Source organism: Odocoileus virginianus, chromosome 5 (genome assembly GCF_023699985.2).
Source record: "Odocoileus virginianus isolate 20LAN1187 ecotype Illinois chromosome 5, Ovbor_1.2, whole genome shotgun sequence".
Classification (NCBI taxonomy): domain Eukaryota; kingdom Metazoa; phylum Chordata; class Mammalia; order Artiodactyla; family Cervidae; genus Odocoileus; species Odocoileus virginianus.
Genome location: NC_069678.1, coordinates 10,200,041 through 10,221,010, shown reverse-complemented (window position 1 = coordinate 10,221,010; position 20,970 = coordinate 10,200,041). Strand labels below are relative to the sequence as shown.

The window sequence follows — 20,970 nt, the reverse complement described above, 5'->3', positions numbered from 1 at the left end:
TATTCCATGGTGTATATGTACCACAGCTTCCTCATCCATTCGTCTGCTGATGGGCATCTGGGTTGCTTCCATGTCCTGGCTATTATAAACAGTGCTGCGATGAACATTGGGGTGCACGTGTCTCTTTCAGATCTGGTTTCCTTGGTGTGTATGCCCAGAAGTGGGATTGCTGGGTCATATGGCAGTTCTATTTCCAGCTTTTTAAGAAATCTCCACACTGTTTTCCATAACACCTCCTGTTGGTTTTCCTTGAAGTAAAAGTTTAACTCTGTTCATTTTCAAGATAAATGTCTGCCTTATATACTGTAGCATGAGTATCCACAATTGAGCTGTTATTTGTTCCTTCAAGTAAAAAATGGTGTTTCTATGAAAAAATAGCTCACTTTACCCTTCAATCATGCAAGTGCTTTTCCTTGAGACAATCATGGTTGAGAGCTAATAAAATGAATAGCTTTCATTGCTTTATCAAGAACATTTCTCAAGTGAAAAACATTTTCGTTTTGAAAGAATACAGCATGAGGAATACAGTGACTGCTAGTGCAGTTTGCTGCCGCCTGCCTGGTTCCCGGTAAGATACTAATAGTCCGACCTACTATTGTTCTAAGGTCACTGGTGTAAATATCAGCACAGTGAGGAAGGGGAGGATCTGGGGATACTTGGTTGGTGGGAGGTTTCTTGTGGTGGGTGGTTCAGGGTATATTATTATGGACTGCAATGTTAAATCATGACTGGAAATAGTCATGACCTCATGGAGCCCCTGCAGGGTCTTAGGAACCCCCAGGATCCTTGGAACATTCTTCGAGAACCACTGTCTCAGTCAATATGTTACTTGAAGCAGCTTGTGTGTCTGTCTGCTTTTCTTTTTCCTTCCTTCTTTTCCACAGAAGGTCTCTTGGAAGAAGCCAGGCTGGATGTGGGGCCTCTTGGCCCAGGTGAAGAGTGAGACAGGGACCCTCAGCAAGGTAGCTGCTCTGGCCAAGGAGGGGTGAGAGATGGGGAGGTGACCAGCGTGGGGCTATTCAACTTAGCAGGCCAGTTAGGACTTTGGTCCTAAGCGCACAGAACTAGAGAGAACTGCCTGCTCTGCTGTCTTCCCCCTCCTGACACCCTCTGTCCAGAACAGGTGTTTTTCCCTCAGGGAGCCCCTCAGCCTGTTAGTCTCCAAGAATTTGCTGGTCTCAGGATGGACCTGGGCTCACCTGCTTCCCCTCCTCTCTCCGGCAGCCACCACTCACTCAGTCTCTGCTCAGGGTTCCCACCTCCCATAGCCGTCTGCAGAGGGGAGCCATTCTCCTCTCCCTAACCCGATGCTCTGGGGGCCACGGGCCTCCTCTCTGAAAGCTTTAGTGTTGGTCAGCCTGGGAGGTGGAGGCCTGGGAGACGGTGTCACGTGACGCTTCCTCCACGAAGGCTCAAGGGCTCCCAAGACCAGAGCCTCGGACTGTGGAGGAGACGTGGAGCATGTGAGGTGATAACTGTGGCTTTGAGCTGAGAGTGGCTGAGGGGCTGGAGTATCCTGGCTTGTGGGAGGCTTCTTGGGTGGGTGGCAGTCTGATGCAGAGGTGGGGGTGGTGGGTGAATGGTCCCCTTGGCCGCAGAGTGGGAATCAGTTCTAGTGATAAGGACATATGTGCATCACCTCCTGGGACATACTTTTCTACTTTATCTGCCTGCTGCTGGTGGGGCTGGTGGAAAGGGGTGGGAGGTGGGGGTTGGGGAGCAACCTCCATCCAGAACCTTCAGACTCCTGGAGCAGATCTGTCCCCACAGGTAGAAAGTTCCCAGAGGTCAGGACGTGACCCCCAGGTCCCACAGGCACCCCTGGGTTTGCCAGGCTTCCTGGGAGCCTTGGGCAGCCGCACCCTTTCCCAGGGAGGAGGTATCTGGGATTATTCACAGGGCGGGTCCCTGCTGTCAACACCTGTCTGGTCTTGATTTTTCTCGGTGCTGTGGACTATAGAGGGAGCCGCTCAGAGCCTGGCCCTCCTCCTTGCCCCCTTTTGTTAGGGCTCCTGGCCTTTCTCTTCTCTCTGAAAAGCCAGGGCCCAGTCTCAGTTCCCGGGGAGAGAGTGCCCTCTAGTGCCTGGGAGGGTGAAGACTGAGGAGGAGGGCAGGGCCAGAGGCCAAGCCTGAAAGGAGGCCCTGCCAGCCAATGAGGGGTGAGCCGGCTGCAGCTTGACCTGTGGAGCTGGGAAACAAGGGACCCACAGGTATTTCTGAGTGTGTGTGTGTGTGTGTGTGTGTGTGTGTGTGTGTGTGTAGCTGTGTTTCTTCTTGAGAAGCCCTCTCTTATCAGAAGGACAGGACTCCACCAGATGAAGTGTAAAGATCAGGAGTTTTGCTCTGCTCTGTTAATAGGCCCCTCCCCCTCCTCAGCTCTTATATCCCCTCCTCTTCCCAATCGCAGTCTATTCCCAGCTGGGAAGAAATTCTCTGCATTAGACCCATCGAAGTGAGTTTGCATTTTTCCATTCTGCTACCCCTAGTCCCTGGTAGCTCAACTGGTAAAGAATCCGCTTGCAATGCAGGAGACCCTGGTTAGATTCCTGGGTTGGGAAGATCCCCTGGAGAAGGGAACGGCTAGTCACTCCAGAATTCTGGCCTGGAGAATCCCGTGGACAGAGGAGCCTGGCTGGCTACAGTCCATGGGGTCGTAAAGAGTAGGACACGACTAAGCAAACTTCACGTTCACTTTCACCCCTGGACCTTACAGCCCTCTTCTATAAGAGTGGGGGTTAGCAAGTCTAGATTGCAGGCTTGGTGTGAGGATTAAATAAAGCATGTGTGAGTGTCTACTCAGGCCTCACACATGGTAGGCACTCAATGAGATCTGGTTGCCCAGGTAAACAGGATGGGGGTGTTTCCTCATTCAGTGAGCACCTGACATGTGCTGGGGACCCAGAGAAGCCTATCCAGGTGCTAGCCTTCAGGAGGGCAGATGGGGCCATGCAGTAGGGTGGGTGCCCCGTTTGAGGGGTGAGCACAGTTGGGGTAACCATCACTGTCTTTCATAGAGCCGAGGTCTCTCCTGTGTCCTGGAATCACATGAAGATGATGTGGTGGCTTCTTGTCTTCTCCGCTCTGGGTCTCGGGGCCTGGGGTGAGTTTTCTTCATTGGCTTAGAGAGTAACTAAGAAAGATCATCCTACAGTCTCATAATAGGAAGTCTTTAAATGCCTGCTCTCTGTTAGGAGGATGGTAGGAAGTCAGAGCAGGAGGACAGCTTTGTATTTAGAGCACAGAACTTGGAGTCCATAGACCTGGATGCAAATCCTAGCCCTGCCTCCAGCAATGATTTTAAATAAGTTAGTCACCTCTTGAAACCTGAATTTTCCCACCTGAAGACTGACACAGGTTATGATCTATATTTATTGTGAGAATAGAATGGGGAAATGCACTGCTGGAAGGACTTAGCACTTGAGCAATGGGGCAATGATTCTATTTGCAATATTATGTAAGCCTATGACTGGGGTTTATGGTTGTCAGTGAGAGAAAGTTCCTTCGGGGTGGGAATCTGTTGAAATCCCCAAAGTCCCTCCCACAGGAGCATGGACATAGCAAATGCCCCCAGAATTAATCCCAGAGGAACTGACTTGATTTGTGCAGAGAATTCCAGTCCCTTCTGGGCACAATTTGTCCCATTGCTTCCATTAGGCAAAATGCATATAAGGAGAGACTTTGTGGTTTTGAAGTGCCTGGATGCATTTCCAGGTGGTTTTTGTTGTTTTTGTTGATTTTGCCAATTGTGTGTGGAGATGTGGCTCATGAGAAAAGGACAATATTTCTGACCCCCTGCCCTTGTCTGTTTAAAACTTCCTGGGAGGTTACCTGGAGCTGGTGTTGGAGAAAACCAGGCCTCGCGATACTGCTGGAGGTGGTCCTCTGGCCCCGCAGGGGCTTCCTGAAAGGACTCAGAGATCTGAGGAGGCAGAGGGTTGTGGAGAGGAGCCTGAGCCGCTGCCAGAGAGGACTGGTACTGGGGCTCTCTGAGGGCTGATGTGAAATGGAATGTTCCCTTACAGGTGGTTCCTCCTGGGATAAAACACAAGGTAAACACCTATCCGAGGGGCTTCAGGACCTGCTTGGCAACATCTCCCAGCTCATTGAAAAAGACAAACGGGGTCTCAGTGGTGAGGAGGTTTGAGGACCAGCTGGGTTTCTCTTGGGACCAGGCACTTAATGGTGGGATGGGGTGGTTGGGGCTAAGACACAGGAATACCTCCCTGGGTTGTCTTAGGCCTTGGCAGGGAGGGAAGGGGGGAAGGGGAAGTGGGGGTGCTGCTGGGAGGGGCCAGAACCCCAGGAAAGGGAGGTGCAGTCTGTGCGTTAAGGCCCCCCTAGCCTGAGGTTGGAGACTCGCACTTTGCCCTCAGGAGTCCCCGGACTGAAGGGGAGTCACGGGCCCTGCCTGGAGGGCCCCCCAGGTTGAGGAGGAGATGCCCCGCTCCAGGAGTGCTGGGAGCAGGGCGAAGGAAGCAGAGTCCCGGAGGAAACTGTCAGTGAGCTTGGAGAACTTGGAGGGCAGCAGCCCTGGGGTGAAACTGTGAGGGGCCCCTGGGGGCTTTCCTTGGGGCAAATGGTGACACAAAGGCTTCCTGGATCAGAGCAGGGAGGGACCCTCAATCAGAGAAGGTCATCCAGGTATGAGGGCCAAGCACCTAGGCTGCTCTGGGTGGGCGCAGTCCCTGCATTGGAGTGAGTAGTGAAACGGAAACATGGAGGCAAGAAGAGGAGGCTGTGCCCGCCTGCCCACAGAAGGCCTCCTCCTGCAGCCCTTCTGCAGCCACCACAGGGCAGAACTGGCCTCGGCTGGTGCGGGTGGCCCAGGGGCCCAAGGTGGCAGTAGTGGAGCAGGGTGTGCCAGTGACACCCGCGTGGCTCCCCTGCAGGTGTCTCCACCATGGTCTCTCGCAAGCAGTGGGGGGCAGACGCCGTTGCCTGCAGTGCCCAGCTGGCCCTGCCGGCGGGCTTCCTTGTCACGCACCACGTCCCTGGGCTGGAATGTCACAACCAGACCTCGTGCAGTCAGAGGCTGCGGGAGCTGCAGGGCCATCACGTGCGCAACGGCTGGTGTGACATAGCCTACAAGTAAGAGGCTGGGCTGGGGGCATGTGACCCAGCGCTCCTAAGGGTGCCTCCCTCGCCCCTTCTCTTCTCTAACTGTTTCCCTCATTTTCTGGGTTGTGGTTGTACCTGGTTAATAATGAATGCAATGAAAAAATATCCTATAAAATTCCAAAGCCTTTGAAATTTTCTGTGAGGTTCTTGACTTTGAGCTCTCTTGAAAGGAAGCAAGGAAGTTTAAGTGATGACTCTACTTTCCGTTCGCCTCCTAATGGTTCACACAGCACATCCCAGGTTAGGAATGGCTTCCCCGTCTGTGGGTGCATGGGTGCGTTTGCCCCCTGACAAAGTGTGAGGTTGGCTGGGCGGGTGTCACCATCTCCATGTTACAGGCGGGGGCACCGAGGAAGGGATCGAGGTCACACTGCTGCTAAGTTGTGGCCGAAGCCCCTTTGCCCTCTGATCCTTCCACTACAGTGTGCATTGGGACTTTCACCTCAGTGAGGGAGGCATCCTCTTCTTCCCCTGCTGGTCACTCTAGCAGGCCCTCCTAGTGCCCAGGACCCAGTTCCTCAGCCCACCTCTGACTTCAGTTCATTGTGGATGATTCCCGTGTGTGGGAATGGCTTCCCACCTCAAGAGCACCTGCATCTCTCTGCTTTTCTGCTTCAGGCTTTCGTCCAAGTCCCTGACGGTGAACCCCCAGGGAGGGCAGGCTTTGTGGCTAACTTCTTAGTCCCCAGCCATCTGAAGGGACACTTTTAAGTACTTCTCTCCTTGGAAAGTCACATGTCAAGGAGCGGGGTGCTGAGCCCCAGGTGTCCATGGGGAAGCCAACCCAATCCTTCACACTTTGTCGAGTTTCTTCCTGTCTCACTCCCCTGGCCCCTTCAGTCTGGCTTCTGGGGTCTCTTCCCAAATAAACTGACTGCGTCCACATCCTTGTTTGCGGTGCTCCCTCCTGGGAAGTCTAGGTAAGAGGTTACCCTGGCAGAGAGAAATCACACAAACAGCCTGTGTGGAGATCACAGACACACAGCATTTTGGAAGGAGGAGGAGAGCCATGTTTGAGGAAATGTAGAGGCTGAGAAGGATCTTATACTGTTTGGTTGGGTCTGGGGAAGCCTCTGGGTGGCAGCTCCCGGACCCCATCCTTTTCAAGTGTGCAGGATGATTTATACAAAACCCAGCATCTGAACTGGGGATAGGGTGAGGAACACGGGAGTGGTCCTTCTAAGGATGAGTGTAAGTCACCTTGTCTATCCATTGTCTCGGATGAATCCACGCAAATTCCCTCTAGTGAACTTGGTTTGGCCCTTCTCCCTTAGGAGGCTAGGCTGGGGCTCCTCTTGCAGGGGTGTGCCTGGGGCCAGCCACCAAGCCTGGATTTCCCTCTCCACAGCTTCCTGGTTGGGGACGATGGCGGGGTGTATGAAGGTGTTGGCTGGAATGTCCAAGGTGTGCACACCCAGGGCTACAACAATATCTCCCTGGGCCTCGCCTTCTTTGGCACCAGCAAAGGTAATGGTCACCCCAGCTGTTCTTCTCCATGGAGTTAGCTAGTTCTTTTTCTCACACTGTCTCTCCACCCTCCTCACACTGGTGATGACACACCCTCTCCTGCAATTCTCCTCTCCCCTGACTTCCGTGAACGGTCTTCCTCCTCCTGCTCTGGCCTCCTCCCAGCCTCCTCGCCCCCTGGCCTCTCCATCCTTCCTCCAGGGAGGAAGGCTCAGGGAAGGCTCTCCATCCTTCCTCCTGCACCCTGGTTCTGCTCCCTCTCTGGTCTTAGGAGGATCTGGGCTCCAAATCTCACTCTTGCATCAAAGACTAGAACACCTTCTCTCTAGCTCAGATGCTTCTGTAGTATCAGGCCTTGATTCTGACCAGCCACTTCCTCCTTCCATCTCTCTCTCTGTCTCTCTGAGACTTTCTGTGCAATTTTTAAAAGCCATGTTGGGGCTCCAAACCCCAAGTCTCCTCCATGGTCCTCTAGTCTTATTGCCACCCTGCCCACCTGCATCCCAACATACATCTATTGAGTTTCTGAATGTTTACAGTTAATAAGTGGGCTTCCCTGGTGACTCAGTGATAAAGAACTCATGTGCAATGCAGGAGATGAGGGTTCGATTCCTGAGTTGGGAATATCCCCTGGAGAAGGGAATGGCAGCCCATTCCAGTACTCTTGCCTGGGAAACCCCATGGACAGAGGAGCCTGGCAGGCTACAGTCCATGGAGTCTCAAAAGAGTCGGACATGATTTTGCGACTAAATAACAACAACAGTTAGCAAACATCTAGTTTCTCATGGCCCCCTCCCAATATCTTTTGAGATGGCCCAGATAAGTTTCATGACTACTATTATAGTAGGTACAGCCTAAGTTTCAGAGAGGTAAGTGACCCAGGTGACATAGTCGTAAGGAGAGGAATCAGAACACAAGCTCATCCCTTCCATTTCCGCTCCAGGGCAGCTTCCGGTTTGCCAGAGGAGTCTTGATGTTCAACTTGGTTGATTTCCGTGACCACTCTTTGCCCCTGGGTGTTACCTTGTGAGCTGTGGGATCTTAAGCTCAGTACTTCTTGGCAACCTCAAGTTCCTCTTTATGAACAGTGGGGTTCATCATAGCGTCTGCCTCACAGGCTTGATGTGGGGATTACAGCGGTCACTGCAGGCAGAGGGGCTGGCACATGCCTGAAGGGCCCTAGTGATGGGAAACCCTCACGCCGCCAGGGGGCGTTAGTGAGCACGGGGCTGCCATCCAGCTCTTCCCCAGGGAGACAGATAAACGGAGTCTCGGTGGATCTTTGGGAAAGGTCTTTCCAGTCACCAAAGCTCTGTCCAGGCGGACCCTTGAGTTCCAAGCTGTCCGACGCTCAGGATGAGCCTGTGCCCCGTCCTCCCCCTTCAAACAGCTATGCGGGGGCTGGCAGGACATCTCGTCCTCCCCCACAGAACTCTGCTACTCAGGCCAGATTGAGGCTTCCTAAGGATCACTGTCTTTCAGGCCACAGCCCTAGCCCTGCCGCCCTGTCAGCCATGGAAGGTTTGATCTCCTTTGCTGTCCGCAAGGGCCACCTGTCACCCGTGTACATTCAGCCACTCCTTGTGAAAGGAGAGAGCTGCCTGTCCCCTCAGCAGAATGCAAGTGTCAAGGAAGGTAAGACTTTCAATCTTTTTTTTATTTTACTTTATTTTTTTCATTTATTTTTATTAGTTGGAGGCTAACTGCTTTACAATATTGTAGTGGTTTTTGCCATACATTGACATGGATCAGCCATGGATTTACATGTGTTCCCCATCCTGATCCCCCCTTCCACCTCCCTCCCCATCCCAGCTGGATGCATGAGACAAGTGCTCAGGGCTGGTGCACTGGGAAGACCAAGAAGACTTTCAATCTTAAAAAAAAAAAATATATTTTTTTTTTTTTGCAGTGCTGCATGATATGTATGGATTTACATGTGTTCCCCATCCTGATCCCCCCTTCCACCTCCCTCCCCATCCCAGCTGGATGCATGAGACAAGTGCTCAGGGCTGGTGCACTGGGAAGACCCAGAAGACTTTCAATCTTAAAAAAAAAAAAATTTTTTTTTTTTTTTTTTGGCAGTGCTGCATGATATGTGAGATCTTAGTTCCCTGACCAGGGATCAAACTCATGTTGCCTGTTTTGAAAGTATGGAGTGTTACTCCCTGAATCACCAGGGACGTCCCTACTGACGTCTTACTGGACCTCCCTCCAGATTCACTCCCACTCACTTTCAAATGCCATTGGATGTGACTTTTTCAGTCAGGCACTCACTGGAGTTGTTCTTTTTTTTTTTTTAATTATTTTTTAATTGGTGGAAAATTGCAATTTTGTGTTGGTTTCTGCCATAAAATAATGTGAATCAGTCATAGTTATATATATCCCTTCCCCCCTCCCACCCCTCTAGGACATCACAATGTGCCAGGCTGGGCTTTCTGAGTTATTTAGCAACTTCCTGCTGTCTATTTTACCGATGATAGTAAATATATGTCAATGCTGGTTTCTCAATTTGTCCCACCCTCATCTTCCCCTGCTGTATGTACAAGTCTGTTCTCTACTAGGTTCATCAGTACAATTCTTCTAGATTCCATATATATATGTTACTATATGATACCTATTTTTCTCTTTCTGACTTACTTCACTCTGTATAAGAAGCTCTAGGTTTATCCATCTCACTACTACTGATTCAGATTCATTACTTGTTATGGCTGAATAATATCCCATTGTATAAATGTACCACAACTTTTTTTAAAAATACAAATTCATCTGTTGATGGACATCTAGGTTGCTTCCATGTCTTGGCTATTGTAAATATTGCTTCAGTGAACATTGGGGTACTTGTCTTTTTTATAATTGTGGTTTTCTTGGGGTATATGCCCAATAGTGGAATTTCTGGGCCATATGGTAGATTTATTCCTAGATACTTAAGGAATCTCCATACTATTCCATTTGTTTTCTGTAATGGCTGTATCTATTTACATTCCCACCAACAGTGCAGGAAGGTTCCCTTTTCTCCATACCTTCTCCAGCATTTACTGTGTGTAGATTTTTTGATGATGGCTATTCTGACTGGTATGAATGATACATCATGGTAGTTTTGATTTGTATTTTTCTCATAATGAGTGATGTTGAGCATCTTTTCATGTGTTTATTCGCCATCTGCATGTCTTCTTTGGAGAAATGTCTGCCATTTTTTTTTTTTAAAATTGCGTTGCTTGTTTTTCTGATATTGAGCTGTATGAGCTGCTCGTGTATTTTGAAGGTTAATCCTTTGTATGGGAAACAGTGGAAACAGTGGCAGACTTTATTTTTTTGGACTCCAAAAATCACTGCAGATGGTGACTGCAGCCGTGAAATTAAAAGAAACTTACTCCTTGGAAGGAAATTTATGATCAACTTAGACAGCATATTAAAAAGCTGAGACATTACTTTGCCAACAAAGGTCCATCTAGTCAAGGCTATGGTTTTTCCAGCAGTCATGTATGGCTGTGAGAGTTGGATTATAAAGAAAGCTGAGCCCTGAAGAACTGATGTTGGAGAAGACTCTTGAGAGTCCCTTGGATTGCAAGGAGATCCAACGAGTCCATCCTAAAGGAAATTGGTCCTGAATATTCATTGGGAGGACTGATGTTGAAGCTAAAACTCCAATACTTTGGCCACCGGATGCGAAGAGTTGACTCATATGAAAAGACCCTGATGCTGGGAAAGATTGAAGGCAGAAGGAGAAGGGGGCAACAGAGGATGAGATGGTTGGATGGCATCACCGACTCAATGGACATGAGTTTGAGTAAACTCTGGGAGTTGGTGATGGACAGGGAGGCCTGTGCTGAAGTCCATGGGGTCACAAAGAGTCGGACACGACTGAGCAACTGAATTGAACTGAACCCTTTGTCAGTTGCTTCGTTTGCAATTATTTTCTCCCATTCTGTGGTTTATCTTTTCATGTTGTCTATAGTTTCCTTTGTTGTGCAAAAGCTTTTAAGTTTTATTAGTTTCCACTTGTTTATTTTTGTTTTTATTTCCATTAATTTAGGAGGTGGGTCAGAGAGAATCTTTCTGCAATTTATGTCAAAGAGTGTACTGTCTATGTTTTCCTCTAAGAGCTTTATAGTTTCTGGCCTTACATTTAAGCCTTTAATCCATTTTGAGTTTATTTTTGTGTATGGTGTTTGGAAGTGTTCTAATTTCATTCTTTTACACATAGCTGTTCAGTTTTCCCAGCACCACTTATTGAAGAGGCTGTCTTTTTCACTGGAGGCAACTGGCCACCCAACTCTCTGAAACCTTAGGGCTGGCAAACCTTGCGAGGGCCCCTCCAGGTCACCTACTTGTCCCTCGGATTCCTAGAATGATAGAGGCATGGCACTCTGCATAGTCTACCGTGTGTTCACTCATTTCTGCATCGGTTATTTACTGAGCACCTGCTCGTCCCTGAGGATGTATCAAGAAAGCAAACACACAACAGCAGTGCCCTCATGAAATTTCAATCAAGATGGCAGAGAAGCACAATAAGAACACAAACACTTAAAATAGTTGGCATGTTACATGGTGAAATGGTGACAAGTGCTATGAAGGGAAAAAAGCCTGGCGAGGGATAGGATATACCTACACAAAGTGCAAATGCACCTCTTTCTGAATACAAAAATTATCAGTAGAACCGCATTAATAGACCAAAGAGCTTAAGGTATTACTTGTATTGACTTAAAGGAAGAATTTAACACAATTCAAGGAAGATTAAAAGCAGATTTGGAGTTTAACAAGCAGCGACATCAAAACCAGTACAGTTAGAAGGGAGTTTCCTGGCGGTCCAGTGGTTAGGACTCTGTGCTTTCATTGCTGGGGGCCCCGGTTTGATCCCCCGTTAGGGAACTTAGATCCCACAAGCCATATGGTGTGGCCTAAACAAACAGTATAGTTAATAGGCACTATTAACCTTTTCTTGGACTTAATAGAATTTTAAAGAAAGTTGGAATTTTGTGTTAGACCTTGGAGTGAATTTGATCTCTGCCTTTGGATGGTGTCATCTGCCAGTATTAATAATTGCTTACACTGACAGTTTTGTGGACTACAAGTGATTCTTAAAGACATGTTTTTAGATAAAAATTCAATCGATTTCTCCAAAAAGACCCTGTTACACACACACACACACACACACATGACAGTTGTTCAGATAAATAAGTACACTTTGCAGTAGGGATAAAGCATCCATGTCCCCTCAAGATCAACATTCCCATTCTCCTTTGGGTTCTGATTTTTGGGGTTGTAACTGGTGATTCTTGGTTCCTGCACCTTGGAAGGCAATTCCTATTCCCAGATGGGCCGCTGGGAGCTACTGGGCTCTCCAGGTCCGTAGTCACGGTCAGGGCAGGATGCTGAGAGGGTGGGCGGGATGTTCAGTAGTAAGGTGGGTGACCTGAGCGGGCACATACATGTTTTTGCCTCACTGCAGCTTGCCCACTTATTGTCCAGCGGTCTGCTTGGGATGCCAGGGAGACCCACTGCCCCAGGATGAACCAGCCGGCTCAGTATGTCATCATCATCCACACCACGGGGAGAACCTGCAACAAGTCTGATGAATGCCGCGTGCTGGTCCAAGATATCCAGTCCTTCTTCATGGATAGATCAGACTCGTGTGATATCGGGTACAAGTAAGTGTGCCTGAGGCTGTGAAGGCTTCTCGTCCCATGGGGGTGTATACTGAGCCTGTGAAAGGAGTGGGAAGAGGAGCTAATATTTACTGAGAGCCCAGCATAGGAGAGGTGGTCCTTCTCATTCACAGATTCCTCACCAAGCCCTGGGTGGGCCTTATTTAGGCCTTATTTGAGCACGTTCTCAAAATGTGTGTCTTTATTATTTTAACTGAAGTATAGCTGTTTATAATGTTTTGTAAGTTTCAGGTGTTCAGCAAAGTGGTTCAGTTTTATACATACATATATATTCTTTTTCAGATTCTTTTCCCTTATAGGTTATTCAGTTCAGTTCAGTTCAGTCACTCAGTTGTGTCTGACACTTTGAGTCCCCATGGACTGCAGCATGCCAGGCTTCCCTGTCCATCACCAACTCCCACAGCTTGCTCAAACTCCTGTCCATCGAGTCCAGGATGTCATCCAACCATCTCATCCTCTGTCGTCCCCTTCTCCTGTCTTCAATCTTTTCCAACTTTAGGGTCTTTTCAAACGAGTTGGTTCTTCACATTGGGTGGCCAAAGGATTGGAGCTTCAGCTTTAGCATCAGTCCTTCCAATGAATATTCCGGACGATCTCCTTTAGGATTGACTGGTTTGATCTCCTTGCTGTGCAAGGGACTCTCAAGCATCAGTTCTTCAGTGCTCAGCTTTCTTTATGGTCCAACCCAAATATACGTGACTACTGGAAAAACCATAGCTTTGACGATATGGACCTTTGTTGGCAAAGTAATGTCTCTGCTTTTTAATATGCTATCTAAATTGGTCATAACTTTTCTTTTAAGGAGCAAGTGTCTTTTAATTTCATGGTTGCAGTCACCATCTGCAGTGATTTTGGAGCCCAAGAAAGTGAAGTCTGTCACAGTTTGCATGTTTCCCCATCTATTTGCCACGAAGTGATGGGACTGGATGCCATGATCTTAGTTTTGTTAAAGCTGAGTTTTAAGCCAACTTTTCCACTTTCCTCTTTCACTTTCATCAAGAGGCTCTTTAGTTCCTCTTTGCTTTCTGCCAAAATGGTAGTGTCATCTGCATATCTGAGGTTATTGGTATTTCTCCCAGTAATCTTGATTTCAGTTTGTGCTTCATCTAGCCTGGCATTTTGCATGATGTACTCTGCATTTAAGTTAAATAAGCAGGGTGACAATATGTAGCCTTGATATACTCCTTTCCCAATTTGGAACCAGTCAGTTGTTTCATGTCCAGTTCTTACTGTTGCTTCTTGATCTGCATACAGATTTCTCAGGAGGCAGGCAAAGTGGTCTGGTATTCCCATCACTTTAAGATTTTTCCACAGTTTGTTGTGATCCACACAGTCAAAAGCTTTAGCATTGTCAATGAAGCAGAAGTAGATATTTTTATGAAACTCTCTTGCTTTTTCTATGATTCAATGGATGTTGGCAATTTGATTTCTGGTTTCTCTGATTTTTCTAAATCCAGCTTGAACATCTGGAAGTTCTCAGTTCGCATACTGTTGGAGCCTCGTTTGGATAATTTTGAGCATTACTTTGCTAATGTGTGAGATGTGTACAATTGTATGGTAGTTTGAACATTCTTTGGCATTGCCTTTCTTTGGGATTGGGATGAAAACTGACCTTTTCCAGTCCTGTGGCCACTGCTGAGTTTTTCAAATTTGCTGACATATTTACTGCAACACTTTAACAGCATAATCAAGATTTAAATACCTCAACTGGAATTCTATCACCTCCACTAGCTTTGTTCGCATTGATGCTTCCTAACACCCACTTGACTTCGGACTCCAGGATGTCTGGCTCTATGTGAATTATCACACCATTGTGGTTGTTTGGGTCATGAAGATCTTTTTTTTAATATAGTTCTTCTGTGTATTCTTGCCACCTCTTTTAATATCTTCTGCTTCTGCTATATGTTAGGTCCATATGATTTCTGTCCTTTATTATGCCCATCTTTGCATGAAATGTTCCCTTGGTATCTCTAATTTTCTTGAAGAGATTTCTAGTCTTTCACATTCTATTGTTTTCCTCTACTTCTCTGCACTGATCACTGAGGAAGTCTTTCTTATCTCTCCTTGCTATTCTTTGGATCTCTGCATTTGGATGAGTATATTTTTCCTTTTCTCCTTTGCCTTTAGCTTCTCTTCTTCTTTCAGCTATTTGTAAGGCCTTCTCGGACAACCATTTTGCCTTTTTTGTATTTCTTTTTCTTGGGGATGGTCTTGATCACCACCTCCTGTACAGTGTCACGAACTTCTGTCCATAGTTCTTCAGGCACTCTATCAAATCTAATCCCTTGAATCTATTTGTCACTTCCACTGTATAATCCTAAGGGATTTGATTTAGGTCATACCCGAATGGTGTAGTGGTTTTCCCTACTTTCTTCAATTTAAGTCTGAATTTGGCAATAAAAATTCATAGTCTGAGCCACAGTCATCTCCTGGTCTTGTTTTTGCTGACTGTATAGAGCTTTTCCATCTTCGGCTGCAAAGAATATAATCAATCTGATTTTGGTATTGACTATCTGGTGATGTCCATATGTAGAGTCATCTCTTGTGTGTTGGAAGAGGGTGTTTGTTATGACCACACAATATTAAGTATAGTTCTCTGTGCTATACGGTAGGTCTTTGTTGGTTATGTCCTTTATGGACAGTAGTGTGAATGTGTGTCCTTTTGAAAGGTCAGATATTGACATGATGGAGACCAAGGCTCTGCTGAAACGGTGCTATAGGACATCAAATGCAGGGAAGATTGTAAAACCTGTAGAAAGGAGCATCTAAAGATTATGCATTTTTCACATAATCACCTGCCACTCCTCAGCTTAGGCTCTGTCTCTCAGTTCAGCCCCAACCTGAAGTTTGTCTCCCTCATATTAGATTCTTCTTTGCATCTGGAAAGTATCATTCTCCTTGGGGAGGACATCTTTCCTTACACAGGAAGATGAGGTGACCGGGAGCAGCCAGAGAAGAAGCAACTGGGAGAGTGCAGTGCGACAGAAGCTAAGAATGTTTGAAGAGGTGGGAATTGGCAGGGCCTCTGGAACAGAGAGGTCAGGGAAGGCAAGGTCAGGGAAGTGTTCTCCTGTCCGGATAGTACCTTTGGATTTCTCTAGTGGCAGAGTCTGTAATCCTTTTATAAAGAACACATGGACATAACAGAAGAGTGAAGACTTCTTGAAGGATGCTTTCAGAGACTGAAGATAAGATGTTTGGGGTTAGATACTATCTCATATCTTGGACTTAGCATCTGAACAACAACAACAACCACAAGCACCACCACCACAACAACAACGTCCTATCAGAAACAATTGCACAGAATTTTAAATCTTAGGGTGGGTTTCTACTAACCCAGATGGCGTATTTGTGCACGTGAATCAAAGGAGCTAATGAAGCTGGATTTTAGTCCCTACTTGTCCCCAAGCCCAGGGCAGCTATGTGCAGGGACTCTGCCTTAGATGAATTTACCACTGCTTGATATGTACTCCTGGGCTGACTGCCTCTCCTCTCTCCAATCCCTGGTAGTAACATCGTTTTCAAGGTAGGAGGAAACTTTTCCTCCAACATCTATTACCTATCAGGATGTGTTTTGCTGGGCCCTGCTATGCAGAATTATTCCCAGTAGGAGGAGGGAATGGTGGGATTTTTTACCAAGGTCAGGAGCCCAGCAAGGGGAATAGGTGGGTCCAGGAGTGGGTTCATGGTCTTTCTGGATGGCAGCTGAACCAAGGAAGTAGATGGGTTAGTCCTGGGACAATATGTCAAGTGAGAAGAGGGGAGTTAGGGTCTCATCCTGAGGAAACCCCCACATGCAGGGAAGGACATAGGACGATGAGGTGATGAGGAGCAGCCAGAGAAGAAGCGACTGGGAGAGTGTGGTGTGAGGGAAACTAAGAATGTTTGAAGGCAGGGATTGGCAGGGCCTCCCGAACCGAGAGGCCAGGGAAGGCAAGGTTGGGGAAGTGCTCTGTTTGTCCTTAGCCGTGGGGAGGCGTAGGTCATCTCTGGGCAACAGTTTCACTGTTAGGGCTGCAGGGGTTGAAAGCTGTCGCTCTTCCTAGTCTGTGAGCTACCTGCGGCAGTGGTGCTGTGCTGAGGCCCGTGGGCTCATGAGAGAGGATTGTTGTCAAGAATTTTGTCAAATCATTGGTAGGCTGAGATCAACCGTGGTTGGATATCAATAAAAGCTATAGATCAGGGCTGCGGTCCATGTCCCCTGCCCATGAGAGCTGGCTGACCAGCATGACACTGGCAAGGACTCTTTCTTTGTTGCACAGTGTTTAGAACTTGATAAGCTAATCAGTGTCTGATGAGTAGACATGAATGAATGAATGAATGGGACAGTCTCAGAGTGCCTCTCTTTCATGCCCTTCTCCATCTCCCCTGGCTGTCCTCTAGCTTCCTTGTGGGCCAGGATGGCATCATCTATGAAGGAGTAGGCTGGAGTGTCCAAGGCTCCCACACCCCTGGCTACAATGACATTGCCCTGGGCCTCGCCTTTATGGGCACCTTCTCTGGTAAGTGGATGCTTCGGGCAGTAATGGTCATCGTGTGGTATTTGAGGGAAAGCGTCTGACGTGAAAGACAGTGGTGTCAGACACAGGTATCATCTTAGTGGCTGTGTGTGCTGGATTTAAATGGCAACCCACTCCAGTGTTCTTGCCTGGAGAATCCCAGGGACGGGGGAGCCTGGTGGGCTGCCGTCTATGGGGTCGCACAGAGTCGGACACGACTGAAGCGACTTAGCAGCAGCAGCGGCAGTGTTAGATTTACCCAGTTTCAGATTTAATGTTGAACTAAGTTCAGTGTGACAGGTGGCCTCTGAGACAGAATTCCACCCTAAATTTACATCTTTCACACCCAAACAAATGCCTCTTTTTCTTCTGATATCCAAGACACATTAAACAAGGAAAGAAGATCTTTGTGTATGTTTCTGATAAGTTTTACCATGACATCCATGTGTGGACACTTGCCTTATTTGCCAAACACACAGATGAGCCCTGTTTCTGCATCCAGAGTGCACGCTGAGAATTGCCATTGCTCAGAGACTTGATCAGAGTTTGTTTAAGCTCAGGGGCCTTTTGTGGAATCTCTGGGAGGAGAAGGCTATGTCACTGGGGGCTAATACTAAATTGGGCCTTGGATAGGGGAAGGTGTGAGCCAGGAATATGCCTGGAGATGTTGCTGGGCATGTGAAGGTGAAGAAAACACTACATGGCTAATGCAGGGTTGCTCAACCACAGCATTATCAACATTTCAGGTCAGATAATTCATTGGTGCTGAGGAATCTAAAGTCTTGACTTGGTTTTCTGTCTGTAAAGTGGAATATACCAGTTTGGTGGTAAAGGTGGGTTAGTGGGATCTAGGAGTGTGTCCTGCCCTGGAACAAGCTCAGGAATCCTATAACTGATGAGTCCGCTGTGTTTTGCAGGTTCCCCGCCCAATGCCGCAGCACTGGAGGCAGCCCAGAACCTGATCCAGTGTTCCGTGGTCAAGGGGCACCTGGTCCCCAACTACCTGCTGCTGGGGCAGAGTGATGTGACCAACGTTCAGTCTCCTGGGCGGGCTTTGTACAACATCATTAAGACTTGGCCTCATTTTAGACACTAGCGAGCCCCTTTTTCTCCCAAGACCATCCCCTTCCCCAACCCCACCTGCTGGTCCGCCTCTTCCTCTCCATTCTGATTCAACACCTGTATCCTCTCCTTGCCAGCCCCATCCTGTCCCTCCTGTCTCAGGTTAGTATGGTCATTTGCTGCCAGCATCTCCCAGAGTCCCTTGAGCCCTGTAGTTGGATGCTCCCAGCCCTCTGAGTCTGGGCCCAGTCTTCCTCTTTCCTCACCTTCCTCTCCTGCCACCCATGTCTTCAGCCAGGTGAGCTTTCTTGTCCCCAGTACACACCCCTCTCCTGGTGTGCCTTCTCCTGCCGTCTGCCTGGCAGCCCCAGCCTCACACATGACCCAGGTCAATGTCCCAGCCCCTCCTCTCTGTTCACACACTGCCTTGCCCTGATTTCGATGCAGCCCTTATTTCAGGGCAGTGATTGTTTACAGACATTCTCTCCACTGGGTTGTGAGGTTGCCCAGTTTAATTCATGTCTGTGAGTTCAGTTCTTCAGCAGTGTCTAGAATTTAGAAGATGAGACAGATATTTATTGGAGAAATGGATGAATAAAGGGGGGTGGGCCAAGTCCCTGCTCCCCTTTCCAGTTTGCTGGACATACCCTCTTTGGGCAAGATTTGCTGGATCTTGGACAGCCCCCCATCCTGCCAGCATTCTCTCTGTTCCATTCTTTTCCAATCCGAGGCTCAGAACTGGCTCTGGTTGCTTGTTTCTAATGGCTGCTGTGTCTCTAGGGTCCCATGTCCCCATCCTCCCACACCCCTGTGAGGACAGGACCGTGTACTGCTCCAGGCCCAGGCCCAGGCTGTCTCCACACAGGCCATCCAGCACCTCCCCACATAGGAGATGCTCATAGATAAAAAAAAATTATAAACTAGCACCTCAGATCCAGCTAAAAGTATCAAGAAAATCATATAAGATAGGAAAGAAAAATTAACTAGAAGTGTAAAATAGGAGAAATCGGGTAATAGAACTCATGAGAGAGTAAGAAATATAGTAACCATTTCAGAAATGACCAGGTAAAAGGAGGAAGATAAAAAGTCAATGCACATAACATATAATACCTAAGAAGAAAACGAAGATCAAATGAAAGAAAAAATTAAAAATCCAAAAGAAATAAAAAACAAGAGTAAAACAACTAGAGGGAAAGTAACCAATATAGTTGATAAGCAAAGGAGTTACAAGGTATGTATAACTGAAGTCCCTAAACAAGAAAACTAAAATAAGGAAATAGGACAAATACTAAAAACTGTAATTCTAGAAAATCTTCCTGAAAAAAAGTTTTGAAAATTTGCTTTTACTTTGTATTTAAAAAAAATGACTCACAATGATGAATAACAGGGTATATTAAACTAAAGGGTTTTCAATAAAACATTTCCTTTGGGCATTCAGGATAAAAACCGAAAATGTGACAAATGAGAGAGAAAAATGTCATCAGACTTTTTGACAACATTTTCAGCTAAGAAAAAATGGAAGAATATATTTAAAATGTAAGGAAAAATGTGATAATGTGATCCAAGGGTTTTATATTCAATAAAATTGAGTTTCAAATACAAAGGTTACAAATAAGCTCTCATCAACATGTAAAAACTCTGGGAATATAGTCTCATGAACCCTTCCTTAGGAGCCTACAAGATAATGACCTCAAACAACCAAAATAAGACATTAACATAATGACCAGAGATGAATATTAATGTATGTGCATTTGTAAATTAAGACTAGATGAGGATTATCAAAGTGAGAGTATAGTATGTAATGGTTGTGAGTGCTAACAATGTAGCAGATTACAGAACTGAAAAAAATGTGGAGGGAATGAGAAGAGTGTCTGCAAATTAACTTTTAATCTATTTAGTAATAATATTGTTGGTGCTAATCTTTGTGTTATTTTTATATGAAAGTTTACTGTGAGATGTGGGATCAAACAAATGAGCTAATATGTGATATTCTAATTCCATCATCCCCAGTGTTTTTGAAAGTCAGATTCTCAGGGTGGAAAAAGGAGATACAGACTAACCTAGAAGAGGTTAAGTAACATACCAGAGCACTGGATTTGAATTGAAAATATAAGGATAAACTCACGAGGTGCTTATGAACTCATGAAGTGCTTCATCTTAACATTTTTAACCAGTGTTTGGTGAAGAGGTCTGGAAACTCTGATCAATCCAGTAGCAATAAGTTAGCATAAGATTGTGAGCTGAAATTACAATATCCCAATAAAAGAAATCAGAAGTTCTTGGAGAAAAAACTGATTTTGTGTCTGGGGATAGAAAATGTGCAAGATAAATGTGAAACATTTTCTCATATCAGATAACAATGAAGCCAAAAAACATTTTCTCAGTTTGGGTCAAAAGGTCTTGGGAGACTGCTGCCCAATGGGAGAATTCCAATGTCTACTATCTACCCTATGGGACAAGCTGAGCATCGAGAGCAACAGTAATTTCTATGGTTTGAGCTCATTAAATTTAAATTCATAAGTTCATAATGATACAAAATGCCTAACTGATCACCTTTGGAAAACTTGAATCCACTTATTTATTTGAAAACCTGTAAAAAGGGGAAAGAAAAAGCACCTATTCTGCTCTTCCTATACAAAGAACATAAGTGAATAACCAAATGGTAGAGAAACTTCACCAAACTTCACCAAATGTTCACACGTCAAGTGTAAATTTCCTGGTGGTTGGTGAAAAGGCCCTTAAAGTCATGTCAGACACTAACCAGTTACTGAGCCACGTGCGTTTCATTTAGTATTTCCCTTATAACATGACATTTGTAAAGGATACTGTTGGGTGATTGTTACTTGCGATGGGAGGACAGAGGTTCTTGGAGAAATAATTGATTCCAATACAAGATATATATGTGATCTATGAACAGTTCAGAGTATGCCTATCCCCACAGAAATGTTGGGGAAGCTCGGCTTAGATCTTAGTTACTGTGAGGCCAAATTTAATTCTCTTTTTACTTTCATATCAAATAATGATGATACTGAAATACTTTGGGCTAGGCTAGTTGAGAAGGGATGGGAACTTACATTGCAAGTAAGAACTTAGAACACTGTGGATATAATAAGATAATCAAATGTTCAAATATCTTTAGGGTGTTTAGAGTAAAGGTG

The 20,970-nt window shown here is 46.4% G+C and overlaps 1 protein-coding gene across 1 annotated transcript; it reads left to right on the top strand.

Moving 5' to 3' along the window:
- Positions 1 to 3,051: 3,051 nt before the first annotated feature.
- On the top strand, positions 3,052 to 20,694 carry LOC110148037 (peptidoglycan recognition protein 4). The gene is made up of 8 exons (XM_070467361.1): positions 3,052 to 3,100; positions 4,023 to 4,111; positions 4,877 to 5,088; positions 6,467 to 6,585; positions 8,068 to 8,220; positions 12,035 to 12,233; positions 16,635 to 16,753; positions 17,668 to 20,694. The coding sequence occupies exons 1-8, from the start codon at positions 3,052 to 3,054 to the stop codon at positions 17,844 to 17,846; spliced, it is 1,119 nt and encodes a 372-aa protein (XP_070323462.1). The 3' UTR covers positions 17,847 to 20,694.
- Positions 20,695 to 20,970: the final 276 nt, after the last annotated feature.

Coding starts and splice junctions, on each gene's coding strand:
- LOC110148037 (XM_070467361.1), top strand. CDS start 3,052: ATGATGTGGTGGCTTCTTGTCTTCTCCGCTCTGGGTCTCGGGGCCTGG. Junction 4,112..4,876: donor TCTCCCAGCTCATTGAAAAA/GACAAACGGGGT, acceptor TGACACCCGCGT/GGCTCCCCTGCAGGTGTCTC. Junction 12,234..16,634: donor TCGTGTGATATCGGGTACAA/GTAAGTGTGCCT, acceptor GCTGTCCTCTAG/CTTCCTTGTGGGCCAGGATG.